The sequence below is a fragment of the Bufo bufo genome, chromosome 4, assembly GCF_905171765.1.
Source record: "Bufo bufo chromosome 4, aBufBuf1.1, whole genome shotgun sequence".
Taxonomy (NCBI): Eukaryota; Metazoa; Chordata; class Amphibia; order Anura; family Bufonidae; genus Bufo; species Bufo bufo.
In genome coordinates, this window is record NC_053392.1 from 58878655 (window position 1) to 58892577 (window position 13923).

The 13923-nt window shown below is 44.8% G+C and overlaps 1 protein-coding gene across 1 annotated transcript in view; it reads right to left on the reverse strand.

Annotated features, from left to right (window-relative positions):
* The window catches only part of CLIC5 (chloride intracellular channel 5), a 145618-nt gene extending 132928 nt beyond the window's left edge, over positions 1–12690 (reverse strand). The window contains exon 1 of the mRNA XM_040427288.1: positions 12013–12690. Within this exon, the coding sequence (XP_040283222.1) occupies positions 12013–12474 (462 nt within the window). The 5' untranslated portion in view covers positions 12475–12690. The remainder of the gene's footprint in view (positions 1–12012) is intronic.
* Between the last annotated feature and the right edge of the window lie 1233 nt (positions 12691–13923).

Consider the following 13923-nt stretch of genomic DNA (forward strand, 5'->3'; position numbering starts at 1 on the left):
TTGACTTTCAATGTAAAGTCAGGAGTTAATATACCATACGATCGGAGTTTTCTCCAATCCGATAGTATATTTTAACTTGAAGCGTTCCCATCACCATGGGAACGCCTCTATGTTAGAATATACCATCGGATTTGAGTTAGATCGTCAAAACTCAGATCCGACAGTATATTCTAAGGCTACTTTCACACTAGCGTTCGGGTGTCCGCTCGTGCGCACCGTTTGAAGGGGCTCACGAGCGGCCCCGAACGCATCCGTCTGGCCCCAATGCATTCTCAGTGGAGGCGGATCCACTGAGAATGCATCCGCCTGCCAGCGTTCAGCCTCCGCTCCGCTCAGTGAGCGGACACCTGAACGCTGCTTGCAGCGTTCGGGTGTCCGCCTGGCCGTGCGGAGGCAAACGGATCCGTCCAGACTTACAATGTAAGTCAATGGGGACGGATCCGTTTGAAGATGACACTATATGGCTCAATCTTCAAGCGGATCCGTCCCCCATTGACTTTCAATGTAAAGTCTGAACGGATCCGCTCAGACAACTTTCACACTTAGAAAATTTTCTAAGTTTTAATGCAGACGCATCCGTTCTGAACGGATGCGAACGTCTGCATTATCGGAGCGGATCCGTCTGATGAAACATCAGACGGATCCGCTCCGAACGCTAGTGTGAAAGTAGCCTAACACAGAGGCGTTCCCATAGTGATGGGGACGCTTCAAGTTAGAATATACTAAGAACTGTGTACATGACGGCCCCCTGCTGCCTGGCAGCACCCGATCTCTTACAGGGGGCTGTGATCAGCACAATTAACCCCTGAGCACCTGAGGGGTTAATTGTGCATATCATAGCCCCCTCTAAGAGATCAGGTGCTGCCAGGCAGGAGGAGGCAGACCCCCCTCCCCTGTATTTAACTCATTGGTGGCCAGTGCGGCCCCCCTCCCTCCCCAGTATTATATTCATTGGTGGCCAGTGCGGCCTACCCTCTCCCCCCCCCCCCACCTAATTAAAATCACCTTCCCCATCATTGGTGGCCAGTGCGGCCTCCCCTCTTCCCCCCACCCTAATTAAAATCATCCCCCCATCATTGGTGGCCAGAGCGGCCTCCCCTCTCCCCCCCCCCCCTAATTAAAATCACCCCCCATCATTGGTGGCCAGTGCGGCCTCCCCTCTCCCCCCCCTAATTAAAATTACCTTCCCCCATCATTGGTGGCAGCGGAGAGTTCAAATCAGAGTCCCAGTTTAATCACTGGGGCTCCGATCTGTAACCATGGCAACCAGGACGCTACTGCAGTCCTGGTTGCCATGGTTACTTAGCAATTTTAGAAGCATTATACCTTCACTGTCTGTGACCGGCCGGGCACTCCTCCTACTGGTAAGTGAAAGGTCTGTGCGGCGCATTGCCTATAGCACAGACCTGTCACTGCGATCCGTCTGTGTGAAAGTAGCCTACGGCCACGGATCACGGTCGCGGATGCCAATCTTGTGTGCATCCATTTTTTTTTTCACGGACCCATTGACTTGAATGGGTCCATGAACCGTTGTCCGTCAAAAAAATAGGACAGGTCATATTTTTTTGACGGACAGGAAACACGGATCACGGCCGCGGATGAACAACGGTGCATTTTCCGAGTTTTCAACGGACCCATTGAAAGTCAATGGGTCCGCAGAAAATCACGGAAAACGGAACAACGGCCACGGATGCACACAACGGTCGTGTGCATGAGGCCTAAGGGTACTTTCACACTAGCGTTTTTCTTTTCCGGCACTGAGTTGCGTCCTAGGGGCTCTATACCAGAAAATAACTGATCAGTTTTATCCCCATGCATTCTGAATGGAGAGCAATCCGTTCAGGATGCATCATGATGTCTTCGGTTCAGTCTTTTTGACTGTTCAGGACGGAGATAATACCGCAGCATGCTGCAGTTTTATCTCTGGCCAAAAAAACTGAACACTTGCCGGTATTTTCCGTAGGAATGTATTAGTGCCGGATGCGGCATTCAAAATACCGGAAAGCCGGATCCGTCATTCCGGTCTGCGCATGCGCAGACCTTTGAAAATGTGAAGAAAATAGAAACTGATCCGTTTGTCAGTATGACAAACGGACAAACGGATCCGTTCTTGCAATGCATTTGTGAGAAGGACCTGCATCCGGATCCGTCTACAAATGCTGTCCGGTTGCATGCAGATTGCCTGATCCGGCAGGCAGTTCCGGCGACGGAACTGCTTGCCGGATCACTCTGCCGCAAGTGTGAAAGTAGCCTTAATACAGGATAATTAATGTATGTACACAGTGATTGCACTAGCAGAATAGAGAGTGCAGCTCTGGAGTATAATACAGGATGTAACTCAGGATCAGTACAGGATAAGTAATGTATGTACACAGTGACTCCACCAGCAGAATAGTGAGTGCAGCTCTGGAGTATAATACAGGATGTAACTCAGGATCAGTACAGGATAAGTAATGTATGTACACAGTGACTCCACCAGCAGAATAGTGAGTGCAGCTCTGGAGTATAATACAGGATGTAACTCAGGATCAGTACAGGATAAGTAATGTATGTACACAGTGACTCCACCAGCAGAATAGTGAGTGCAGCTCTGGAGTATAATACAGGATGTAACTCAGGATCAGTAAAGGATAAGTAATGTATGTACTAGGGGTGCACCGAAATTCCGGCGGCCGAAAATGGGCCTAATCCATTTCGGCCGATATTGGTACATATCGGCAGAAAATATGATAGCCCTGCCCCGCCGCTCTGGTATACTAATATAAGATGTCATATTCATTTATTGGTTATTAAACATGCCCCCTCAGTCCTATTACTACCTTACATCCTAATCGCATCTGTAGAATTCAGGCAGGCCAGGCGGGCGGCAGCGTAACTCTTGTCATGTGCCTGATTGAAGCCGGCGGCGCAGGCAAGTGACGTCAGTGAGAGACGCGCCGGCCGCCCGGCTTGAGCTGCCTGAATTCTACAGAAGCGATTAGGATGTAAGGTAGTAATAGGACTGAGGGGGCATGTTTAATAACCAATAAATGAATATAACATCTTATATTTGTATACTGGTGTCAGCGGGGGGGGGGGGGGGGGGGAGGTGGGAGCGATCTGTGGATGGCACAGTTATGGGCTGGGGGGGTCTGTGGATGTCACTGTTATGGGCTGGGGGGGTCTGTGGATGGCACAGTTATGGGCTGGCGGGGTCTGTGGATGTCACTGTTATGGGCTTGGGGGGTCTGTGGATGGCACTGTTATGGGCTGGGGGGTCTGTGGATGGCACATATATAACAGTGCCACCCACAGATCCCCCCAGCCCATAACAGTGCCATCCGCAGATCCCCTCCTGTAACAGTGCCAGCCACAGATCCCCCTGTAACAGTGTCCGTCATCCACAGATCCCCCCCACAACAGTGTCCGTCATCCACAGATCCCCCCCATAACAGTGTCCGTCATCCACAGATCCCCCCCATAACAGTGTCCGTCATCCACAGATCCCCCCATAACAGTGTCCGTCATCCACAGATCCCCCCCATAACAGTGTCCGTCATCCACAGATTCCCCCCATAACAGTGTCCGTCATCCACAGATCCCCCCCATAACAGTGTCCGTCATCCACAGATCCCCCCCATAACAGTGTCCGTCATCCACAGATCCCCCCATAACAGTGTCCGTTATCCACAGATCCCCCCCCATAACAGTGTCCGTCATCCACAGATCCCCCCATAACAGTGTCCGTCATCCACAGATCCCCCCCATAACAGTGTCCGTCATCCACAGATCCCCCCCATAACAGTGTCCGTCATCCACAGATCCCCCCCATAACATGCGAGAAAGCTGAGCAACTTTTGTTCTTGAAAAGAAACCTGCCACTTTTACTTAAATAGAAAGCAGTCCAAGTTGTGTGTAGTTATTTTATTTACATTTAAAAAAAATTGTGTAGCCCAGCAAAAATTTGTTCTTGACCTGAGGCTACGTCTGTTTACAGTTTGAGGTTGGTTTTACAACTGTTTCTTGCACTGTTGTTTTGTACAATCACTTGTGTATGAGGAAGCACCATGTTATATAATATGATTTATTAAATTCATGAAAAAGAATTATTAATAAAATCATTTAAAAAAAAGTATTTTAAAAGTATTTGGGCAAAAAGGCATTTTCTGTTTCGGTTTCGGTTTTCGGTCAAGGGCATCCTGAATTTTTGGTTTCAGTTTCGGACCAGAATTTTCATTTCGGTGCACCCCTAGTATGTACACAGTCACTGCACTAGCAGAATAGTGAGTGCAGCTCTGGAGTACAATACAGGATGTAACTCAGGATCAGTACAGGATAAGTAATGTATGTACACAGTGACTGCACCAGCAGAATAGTGAGTGCAGCTCTGGAGTATAATACAGGATGTAACTCAGGATCAGTACAGGATAAATAATGTAATGTATATACACAGTGACTGCACCAGCAGAATAGTGAGTGCAGCTCTGGAGTACAATACAGGATGTAACTCAGGATCAGTACAGGATAAGTAATGTAATGTATGTACACAGTGACTGCACCAGCAGAATAGTGAGTGCAGCTCTGGAGTACAATACAGGATGTAACTCAGGATCAGTACAGGATAAGTAATGTAATGTATGTACACAGTGACTGCACCAGCAGAATAGTGAGTGCAGCTCTGGAGTATAATACAGGATGTAACTCAGGATCAGTACAGGATAAATAATGTAATGTATATACACAGTGACTGCACCAGCAGAATAGTGAGTGCAGCTCTGGAGTACAATACAGGATGTAACTCAGGATCAGTACAGGATAAGTAATGTAATGTATGTACACAGTGACTCCACCAGCAGAATAGTGAGTGCAGCTCTGGAGTATAATACAGGATGTAACTCAGGATCAGTACAGGATAAGTAATGTATGTACACAGTGACTCCACCAGCAGAATAGTGAGTGCAGCTCTGGAGTATAATACAGGATGTAACTCAGGATCAGTACAGGATAAGTAATGTATGTACACAGTGACTGCACCAGCAGAATAGTGAGTGCAGCTCTGGAGTATAATACAGGATGTAACTCAGGATCAGTACAGGATAAGTAATGTATGTACACAGTGACTGCACCAGCAGAATTGTGAGTGCAGCTCTGGGGTATAATACAGGATGTAACTCAGGATCAGTACAGGTTAAATCATGTAATCGATGTAGACAGTGACTCCATCGGCAGAACAGTGAGTGCAGCTCTGGAGTATAATACAGAATATAAGTAATGTATGTACACAGTGACACAACTTATGTACATTGCATCTGTATGCACATTATAAAATGATGATACATCCTGTGTGAATAGAGATAACGTGCCACTTGTAACAATACATCCTGTCCCACTCATGACCTGAGAAGCCATCTTTACTTCCACAACAAATATTCCTCTGTACTTCCTTGGGTGTACAGGCACAGGTACAGTGCTGCAGAGGACGACAGGTGCATGTTCTGACTTGTTTGAGTTACGGTATTTCGGCTCCATCTATTGTATCTGCATAATCTCATAATACAGCCTTATTAATATAATCAGGGACCGGACCTGAGCAAATAAACAGTCTGCAGATACCGAGCCAACAATTCTGAAGGGTCACATATTTATTGCATTAAAAACAAATGAGTTCACTTCAATGGTGATAGATTAGAATGAATGTTAAATTCAGAACGTGAGACATCTTCTATATCAAAATGACTGTAAGGGGTATAAATTAATTAATGGCGAACCCCCTGCAAAACGATATTTTCTTGTGCATTCTAATGTAATTATTTTTGCTCTGCTGCCACCTAGTGGCAAAACAATGCAATCACTTTTAGCCAGTGAGGGACAAAAGACCTTACATGATGTCACTTCCCGTTGAGCTTGGCGGGTCCTCGTGGGCAGAGTCAGAGCACAGAAGAGTGGGTAGCTCTTAAAGGGGTTCTCCAGGATTTACATTTTGAGGACTTGTCCTCACTGGCTAAATAATAAGTGGCTCAATAGGGTAAAACAGATCTATTTTTGACTCCTGTTTACAATCTTTCAATCCCTGACCCAGCAGAGCCATTGAATTCAGAATATACTTAAAGCCTGCCTCACACAGTCAGTGTTTGTTCAGTGTTTGATCAGTGATTGTGAGCCAAAACCAGGAGTGGAGCCTCCAAAGAGATAAGGTATAATGGAAAGATCTGCACCTGTTCTGTGTTTTTGACCCGCACTTGGTTTTGGCTCAGTCACTGATGGAAATCACTGATCAAAATATGACCAAACACTGACTTTATGAAAGCCACCTAATCATGAGAAAAAAATAGGTGCAAATGTAATAATAATCTAATAGATAGAAAGGAAACACACAGCTTCACCATTCTACACTTCTCTAAAGCTCCATATAATCTTCCCCAGGACTTTGTCCTCTTGACATTCACAAGGTATCGTATAGATTATAGCCAGAAGACCATTACAGATCACACCCATGTGCATTCCTGCAGCATTAACTATATGGTAACCGGGAGCAGACATACCACCTGTGCAGCCGCTTCGGCTGCACAGGGGCCAAGTGCGGGAGGGGGGCCCATTACAAGCTTCAGCAGCAGGACCAAGGTAAATGAGCGCTTCCATTGTGGAAGCGCTCATCCCTATATTCATCTGTATCGTCGTCCTCACGACGGTGATGCAGATGATTGCTGCAGCTGGGCAGGGGAGAAGCGTCTCCCCTCCATGTTCCTTTGATAGGTTACGGGCACTAGGCCTGCAGCCTATCAGAGGCCGGTGCCGGCGGTGCGATGACGTTGTGTGGCCTGAGCCATACAGTGCGGGACACAGGCATTGCATCCCTGAAAGCGGCATGGAGGTAAGTATTTGAGGTTTTTTTTTCATTTATGCTATGCTGTTACCCAGTATAGGGAAGGGGGGAAAGGATCACTATGGAGGCATCCACTGGGGGCATTATATATTGGCACACATGGGGGGGCACTATGGAGAAATGGGGGAGAGAAGCACTACGGGGCATTAAATAGGGGCATTTTATACTGGCACAAACTATATGTGCACTATGGGGGGTAGGGATGAGCACTATAGGGGCATTTTATACTGGCACACCTTGGGGGGGCACTATGGGGATGGAGGGAGGAGCACTAGGGGGCATCTACTGCAGGCACTATATAGGAGTATTTTATACTGGCACACATTATGGTGACATTATTATGGTGACATTGGATCTACAGGGGCCCTAAGAGGAGGTATTTTTTAACTGCCACACAACAGGGCATTTTTTTGTATGGGCACACATTGTAAGGGGTATTTTTTGCACTGGGACACATTATAAGTGGGCATTTTTTCTACTGGCTCACATTATAAGGGGGTGTTTTTCTATTGTCACTTATTATAAAGAGAATTATTACTATCTGGGGCATTAAAGTGGGCTTTATTACAATTGGGGGACTATGGGGAACATGAATACTAGTATGGCCACTATGGGAGCATTATTACTTCTGGGGCACAGTGGGGACATTATTATGGTTGGGGGCAGTGTAGGAGCACTATAACTACTATGTGCACGCTGGCAGATAATTATTTCTATTGGTGGGACTTTGGAGGGAACAGTATCAGCTTAGCACAATTATTTTGGGGGACATTATGCTTACACTATTAGTATCAGGGGCACTATTTGCTGGATGCACTTATTTTTTAGGGCACTGTATGCCAATAATTATTGAAGGGGCACTATCTGTGTGGTACTAGTATTTTCAGGGGGACTGTTTCTGCAGTATAGTATTGGGGAACACAGTGGGCACAGTATTGGGGGTGGCAGGATGGGGTGTTGAGAAGGTGGGAGGATAATGGAAAAGTACGAAACTAAGATGTCTGTCAAACTCTGCAGAGAGAAGATATGGGAGAAAGAAATCATCATGGAGGTCTGGTCCGAATGGAGAAGATGAGGAAAGAGAACATCTACATCAGAGAAGGCGTCACTGGATGTAATAGGTATGTGGCGCTGTATTAGGCTGCCTTCACATCTGAGTTAGTGATTCCAGAAGGCTGTTCCAGCAGAGAACAGACAGCCAGAATGCTACAGCACTGCTGGATGCAGACGGAATGCCCGCCAGCCCCATTAAAAGGAAGCCTGTCATCAACGTTATGCTTACCTTACTGAGGGCAGCAAAAATAGTGAGAGAAATGCTGATTTCAGCGGAGTGTCACTTATGAGTTAAAAGTAAGTGGTTGCCGAGAACCAGCATCATAATCATTGCAGCCCAGGCCTTGAAAAGAGTCAGATCTACCTGAGAAGAGTCCTGGTTATTATAATCTCCTGCACTCTCGCCCATCTGCTGATTGGCAGTTCTCTCCTAGAGAGAAAGGGAGAAAACTAGGTAGAAGACTGTCAGCCATCAGCAGGTGGGCGGGAGAGCAGGAATTCATGAATAACCAGGACTCTTCTCAGGTGGCCGTGACTCTTTTCCAGGCCCAGTCTGCAAGGATTGTGATGTTGGTTCTCGGCAACCACTTACTTTTAACTTATAAATGACAGACCGCTGAAATCAACTCATCTGTCTCTTCTTTATGCTGCCGTTAGTATGTGCAGCATAAAGTTGATGACAGGTTCCCTTTAAATATAATAGGATCCGGCAGAGATCCGGCCAAAAAATGTAGAGAATCGGCGGGACACACAAACCACTGTACGCTGCAGTTTGTGTCCGGCCGATTCCTTGCATTCTCTGCCAGATCAGGTGGCCGGAGCGTAGTGCCGCAGGTGTAAAAGTATCCTTACCCTGTATGTTTTGTATTGCTGTACGTAATGTTAGGAGGGAATAGGTTAGGTTGAGAATTCAGCTTTGGGGGGGGGGGACAATCTTTGCACAGGGGCCCTCTGCTGTCTGTGTCCGCCCCTGATGGTAACATACAATGCAGAGAATATAGTAAAAAAAAAAGTCAAGACGACAAAAAAAAAGAAAAAAGAGCTCCAATGTATATAAAGTGGGTTACACCATAAAGGGGGTCTCCACTTTGTACAATCCCTACTACAAGAATTCCTTGACAATAACCGGATAGCAAACTGTCCGCCTGGAGGGACTACCAGCAATGAGCTGTAATCTTTAGTGAAACCTGGCAGTGTTGTATTTGCCTGCAGAACCACCACAGAGGAAACTGTGCATTACACTGTGCTCTGTAATGTAAAACAGGACAGCTCCTCCAGACAGAGAGAAAATCTCTTTGCTACCATTTTTCTCCATGTTTTTCCATTCTGGCCAGAAGAGGAGGACCTTGAACAAAATTCCGAAAAAGAGTATGTGAAATAGATTTTCTAAATTGGACAACCCCTTTAAATGTATAATACATCATTTGATGAAAAAAATATCCAAAATAATTCTCCTATGGTCTTGGAATATTATTTAATTTCGCAAATTCATACATATCTCAACCTAAGTAGGGATTTCTCCTTAGTTCTAACTTGGTCCATTCCCTATATATTCTTGAAGAGGTTTTTCAGGTCTTTTATATTGGTCACCTATCCTCAGGACAAGTCATCAATATCCGATCAGAGCACAACATTGACCATGGCACTCTCCCAAGTGGCTTTTTGTGGGTGCACGTCCCCAGGTTGGTTCCCCTCCACCAGGATCACCGGGTATACTTATGTATTTATGGAGGAGACAGCACACCAGTGGTTTTAAGGATGCTTCTTTAATTTAATTCATTTCAACACCAGTGGTATCAATTATGCATAAGTACAATGGAACTGAGCTGCGCCTAAGCCAAGTGACCAATGAATGTGACTTTATTGGCCTAAAAAGAAGCCACAGTGCTCATTGGAGCATGGCAGTCTCCCAAAACCGCTAATCGGATTGCCGGGAATCTAACCATTACCAATCTAATATTGATGACCTATTCTGGGGATAGGCCATCAATATCAAAATCTAGGAAAACCCATTTAACTTTGGGGTGAGGGAAGTGGCAACACATCTGGGCTCCAGCAAGGACTGGCATTATCTGTATGTACTGAAAAAAGTAGTGTATTCCATTGTTGTCCCTGTCCTTCATGTGATAATAAGATGGATTGAAGCTCTACTAACTGGTCCATGGATTTGAAATAAATTTTTTATAAGGAGGCCTATTTTGACTTTTTCCCACAATTATGGTCCATTAATTGGTTAGGTACCGCCTTAGAAATGACCAACAACAAATAATCCATCAATGCACTTGACAAACTTTTGATTATGCTTTTGGTGACATTGGCAAAAGTAGAGGAGGACAACTGACCAGTCATTCATCTTCCATTCACCTATGAAACTTCAGATTTTATGTCCAGCTCTAGCCCTTGCAGAAGACATGCACATAGTAGCGGTGGTATGATTTTGGCAAAAAAGGGCCCCAAAGTTTACGTTCACTCTATAATGGGTAGTTCCGTTCTGGCCTCCTTCCATCACGACTCTTGATACTAAAGATCTATATGGCTTGCTCTGAAATCAATGGACCTCATGGTGGCCCATCATCGGGAGCCTTGTTACACTTTGTCTTCCCTACATCAGATTCCACAGATTCAAAGTTCTTATGGTAAAGAAGCCTTGACGACACTGGAGACTAACTTTTCTTCATTAGGAAGAGGCAGTGCCCACGTGTCTTTTGTGGGGATTTTACATTAAACAGCTTTTCACCATATTTTCTGTACAGGCCATTTATATATTTGTATAGGTTAATCACGTCCCTCTTAGATGCCTCTTCTGAAGATTAAATACATTTAATTATTTTAATCTTCTAAGAACCTCCATGCCCTTTATCAATTTTCTTGTTCTCTGTATTTTTCCAGCTTCAGAGCATTCTTTCTATGAAAATGGTCCTTCAGACAGTTTTCTATCCAATTGCAAACTTACTATAATTACCTGTGGAGAACCTAGAGCCCTTTTTAAATATGGGCTCCCCATGTGCCTTGCAATAGTCGCTTGGCACTTTACCAATCCCTAGAGAATCTCTAAAAGTTAGGAACAGAGGCACAGCAATAAACTCTTGGGTATAATCCATCTGGATCCAAAGCCTTGTTCATATTTACCTTATATAACTTAGCTTGCACCATATGTACATTCAGCCAATTTAGTATATTACTGGATGTATTCACAGCCCTGGCACCACCTAAATCAGCTCATCAGCACTGGCACCACCTACATCAGCTCCCCAGCACTAGCACCATCTACATCAGCTACTCAGGGTTGGCACCACCTACATCAGCTCCTCAGCACTAGTAGCACCTACATTAGCTCCCCAGCACTAGCACCATCTACATCAGCTACTCAGGGCTGGCACCACCTACATCAGCTCCTCAGCACTAGTACCACCTACATTAGCTACTCAGGGCTGGCACCACCTAAATCAGATCCTTTCTCTTCTTTTGTATATACAGAGCTAAAAAAGAAAAAAAAGCATTTAGTAGCTCTGCCTCTTCCTGATCTTCAGTAACCATCTCCCCGTTACCATTTTTATTTAGGGGACCTAGCTACTCTGACCTTTTTAGCATTTGTACAGTATATTTAAAGAATTTGGGGGGATTTGTTGATCTCTTTGACTACCTGTCATTTATTTTGTATTTTTAGATTTATTTATTTTTTGCATTTTATTAAGCCCTTTGTAAATTTTAAAGGCTACAGCTGACAAATTAGATTTGTATTTACAATTGCCCTTTGTCATTTATTGCCTTTTTACAGTAGCTGTAAGCCATAGGGGGTTAATTTTAGTAGCTTAAACGTGTTACCTCCAGGAATACATTTTGCAGTATAATGACCCAAAGTAGATTTAAAGCTTTACCATATATTCTCTGTATTATATGTGGGGTTCCTCCACATATAACAGCTTTTCTTGGAGGACTCATGAACAAAATCATGGTAATAATCTCTAACTATGAAAAGATGTCCAAACTAGAAAATGCTTTACATCTTACATCTACATCTTACATCTCAAAGGGCATTAAAGACACATTAGACGTTTTTACAGTTTGCCTATTACCACATTAGACATGTCATCTACCTTGACGTAGAGAGAGATATCCGTTTCCGGCTCCTCGTAGTCTACTTCGTCAACATTTCGGTTGTTGTTGTTCAATTGCCCAGCGGGGTCCAGGACTCGTGTGTACAGACCATGTGGTGGGATGTACTCCCGTGGAGAGGTTGGAGATGTTGGATTTGATGACAAAAATGGTGATTTGGGAGATGTCGGTGTTGTAGACAACGGGGAAAGGGATGAACTGTGGTTTAGCGGATTCTTTCTAATGATCAACTGTAAGGTAGGTTTGGATAGGGAGCCATTCTCCTCAACTCCATTCACATCATCTCCACCAGGTTGAGAAGATAGGTTGGTTGATGCTCTGCTTAGAGGGCGGTCAGGACTCAGATCCATACTGTCTGGACTGCTAGGGATGGAGTAGATCCTCTCATCATTCATCCATGGTTGGGGCATTGTTGATTCATACAGATGTTCAGCCTCCTGCATGATGGACCCTTATAGTCGATAGCCTTTTACAACTGCTGATAGAGATCCCAGTCTTCAGATCTAGCCGTAAATCTGAAGAATGGCAACACAAGTCTTAATTCTCCAATGTCTGTGGATCCGAGGTAAAAGGTATATCTTCTAAGAATGGTCTGGTTATATAAAATAATCATTGACATGTGTCTCCCTTCTCCTCCTTCTCTGAAGCTACAGAGATCAATGTGCAAAGAAAGGGCTGGAAGTACAGACTATAAACTGTGCTCAAGGGAGGGGCTGGCCTGCACTGCTTACCTAGGATCTGGGCACAGTCTGCCCGTACAACACACATAAACACACACTCGAATATGCTCATCAGAGGAACGCTAAGCCTCCCTGATGCAACAGTTGCTATGTGTACCTGAATATATTAATTACAAGGTCTCTGATTGCAATTATTTGGCACCAAGGGAGCAAGGAAGGAAGTAAATAAGTACAGAGTGCACAGAACCATGAGGATTTACTGACATATAACAATTAGCAATTGACTTGTTAACATACAGGACCATTCAGGGTCATATCTATAGGGGTGCAGAGGTAAGAGTTGGTCCTCAGCCATAGAAGAAAATTCTACTGTTATAAGTAGCACACAAAGATTCTGCATTGGAACCCAAGAGCTTCAAGTTCCGCCTCTGTGGAATAAAGAGGGTGTTAAATGGGTAACTGACTAGGTATTAAAGGGGTTTTCCCATCCATACCCTCAAACATTTTACTTCGTAAATTCAGGGCATGTAAGCCCCACCCCAGGAATGCCCCAAACCTGCCCAGGAATGCCCATTTTTAAGTGGGGTTTGCATTAGCCCCAGCAATTTCAGCCAGCCCAAATTTGCTGTGGCTATCTTTGAAAATTATGGATAGTGCCTGCAAAATAAGGAAAGTTGGCAACTATGGTCATCTCACCATTTATGACATATAGTTAGTTTATGCCACAATTGTCAGATAGGTGCAGGTACCATCTCTGGGATCCACTCCTATCCCCAGAATGCAACCATGCATGTGCGGCTACCCTCCACCACTATGGGAGTTCCACAGTGGTGAATAAGGAAAGGTGGCCACACTTGTGTAGCTTGATCACCATTCACTGCCATGGGACTTCCAAAAATAGCTAAGCACGTTCACTCAGCTATTTTTAGAAGTCCAATGGCAGTGAATGAGCATGCGCAATGTGTTGTCCTTCACATTGGAGATAAAAGCAGGTCCCAGAGGTGAGACCTGCACCTCTCTGACATTTGTGGCATATCCGAGCAATGAACTGCTTCGCTTGCTTGCCAGGGATTCTGTCATAGTGACTACAGAGGTATCCTGTGTAGAAACTTTATACATATATATAGATATAGATATCTTAGATTGTGCAGTAAATACTCAACTGCCCCTTTTTGCTTTTTTGTATTTCCACGTTGACATTGAGTAAAGATT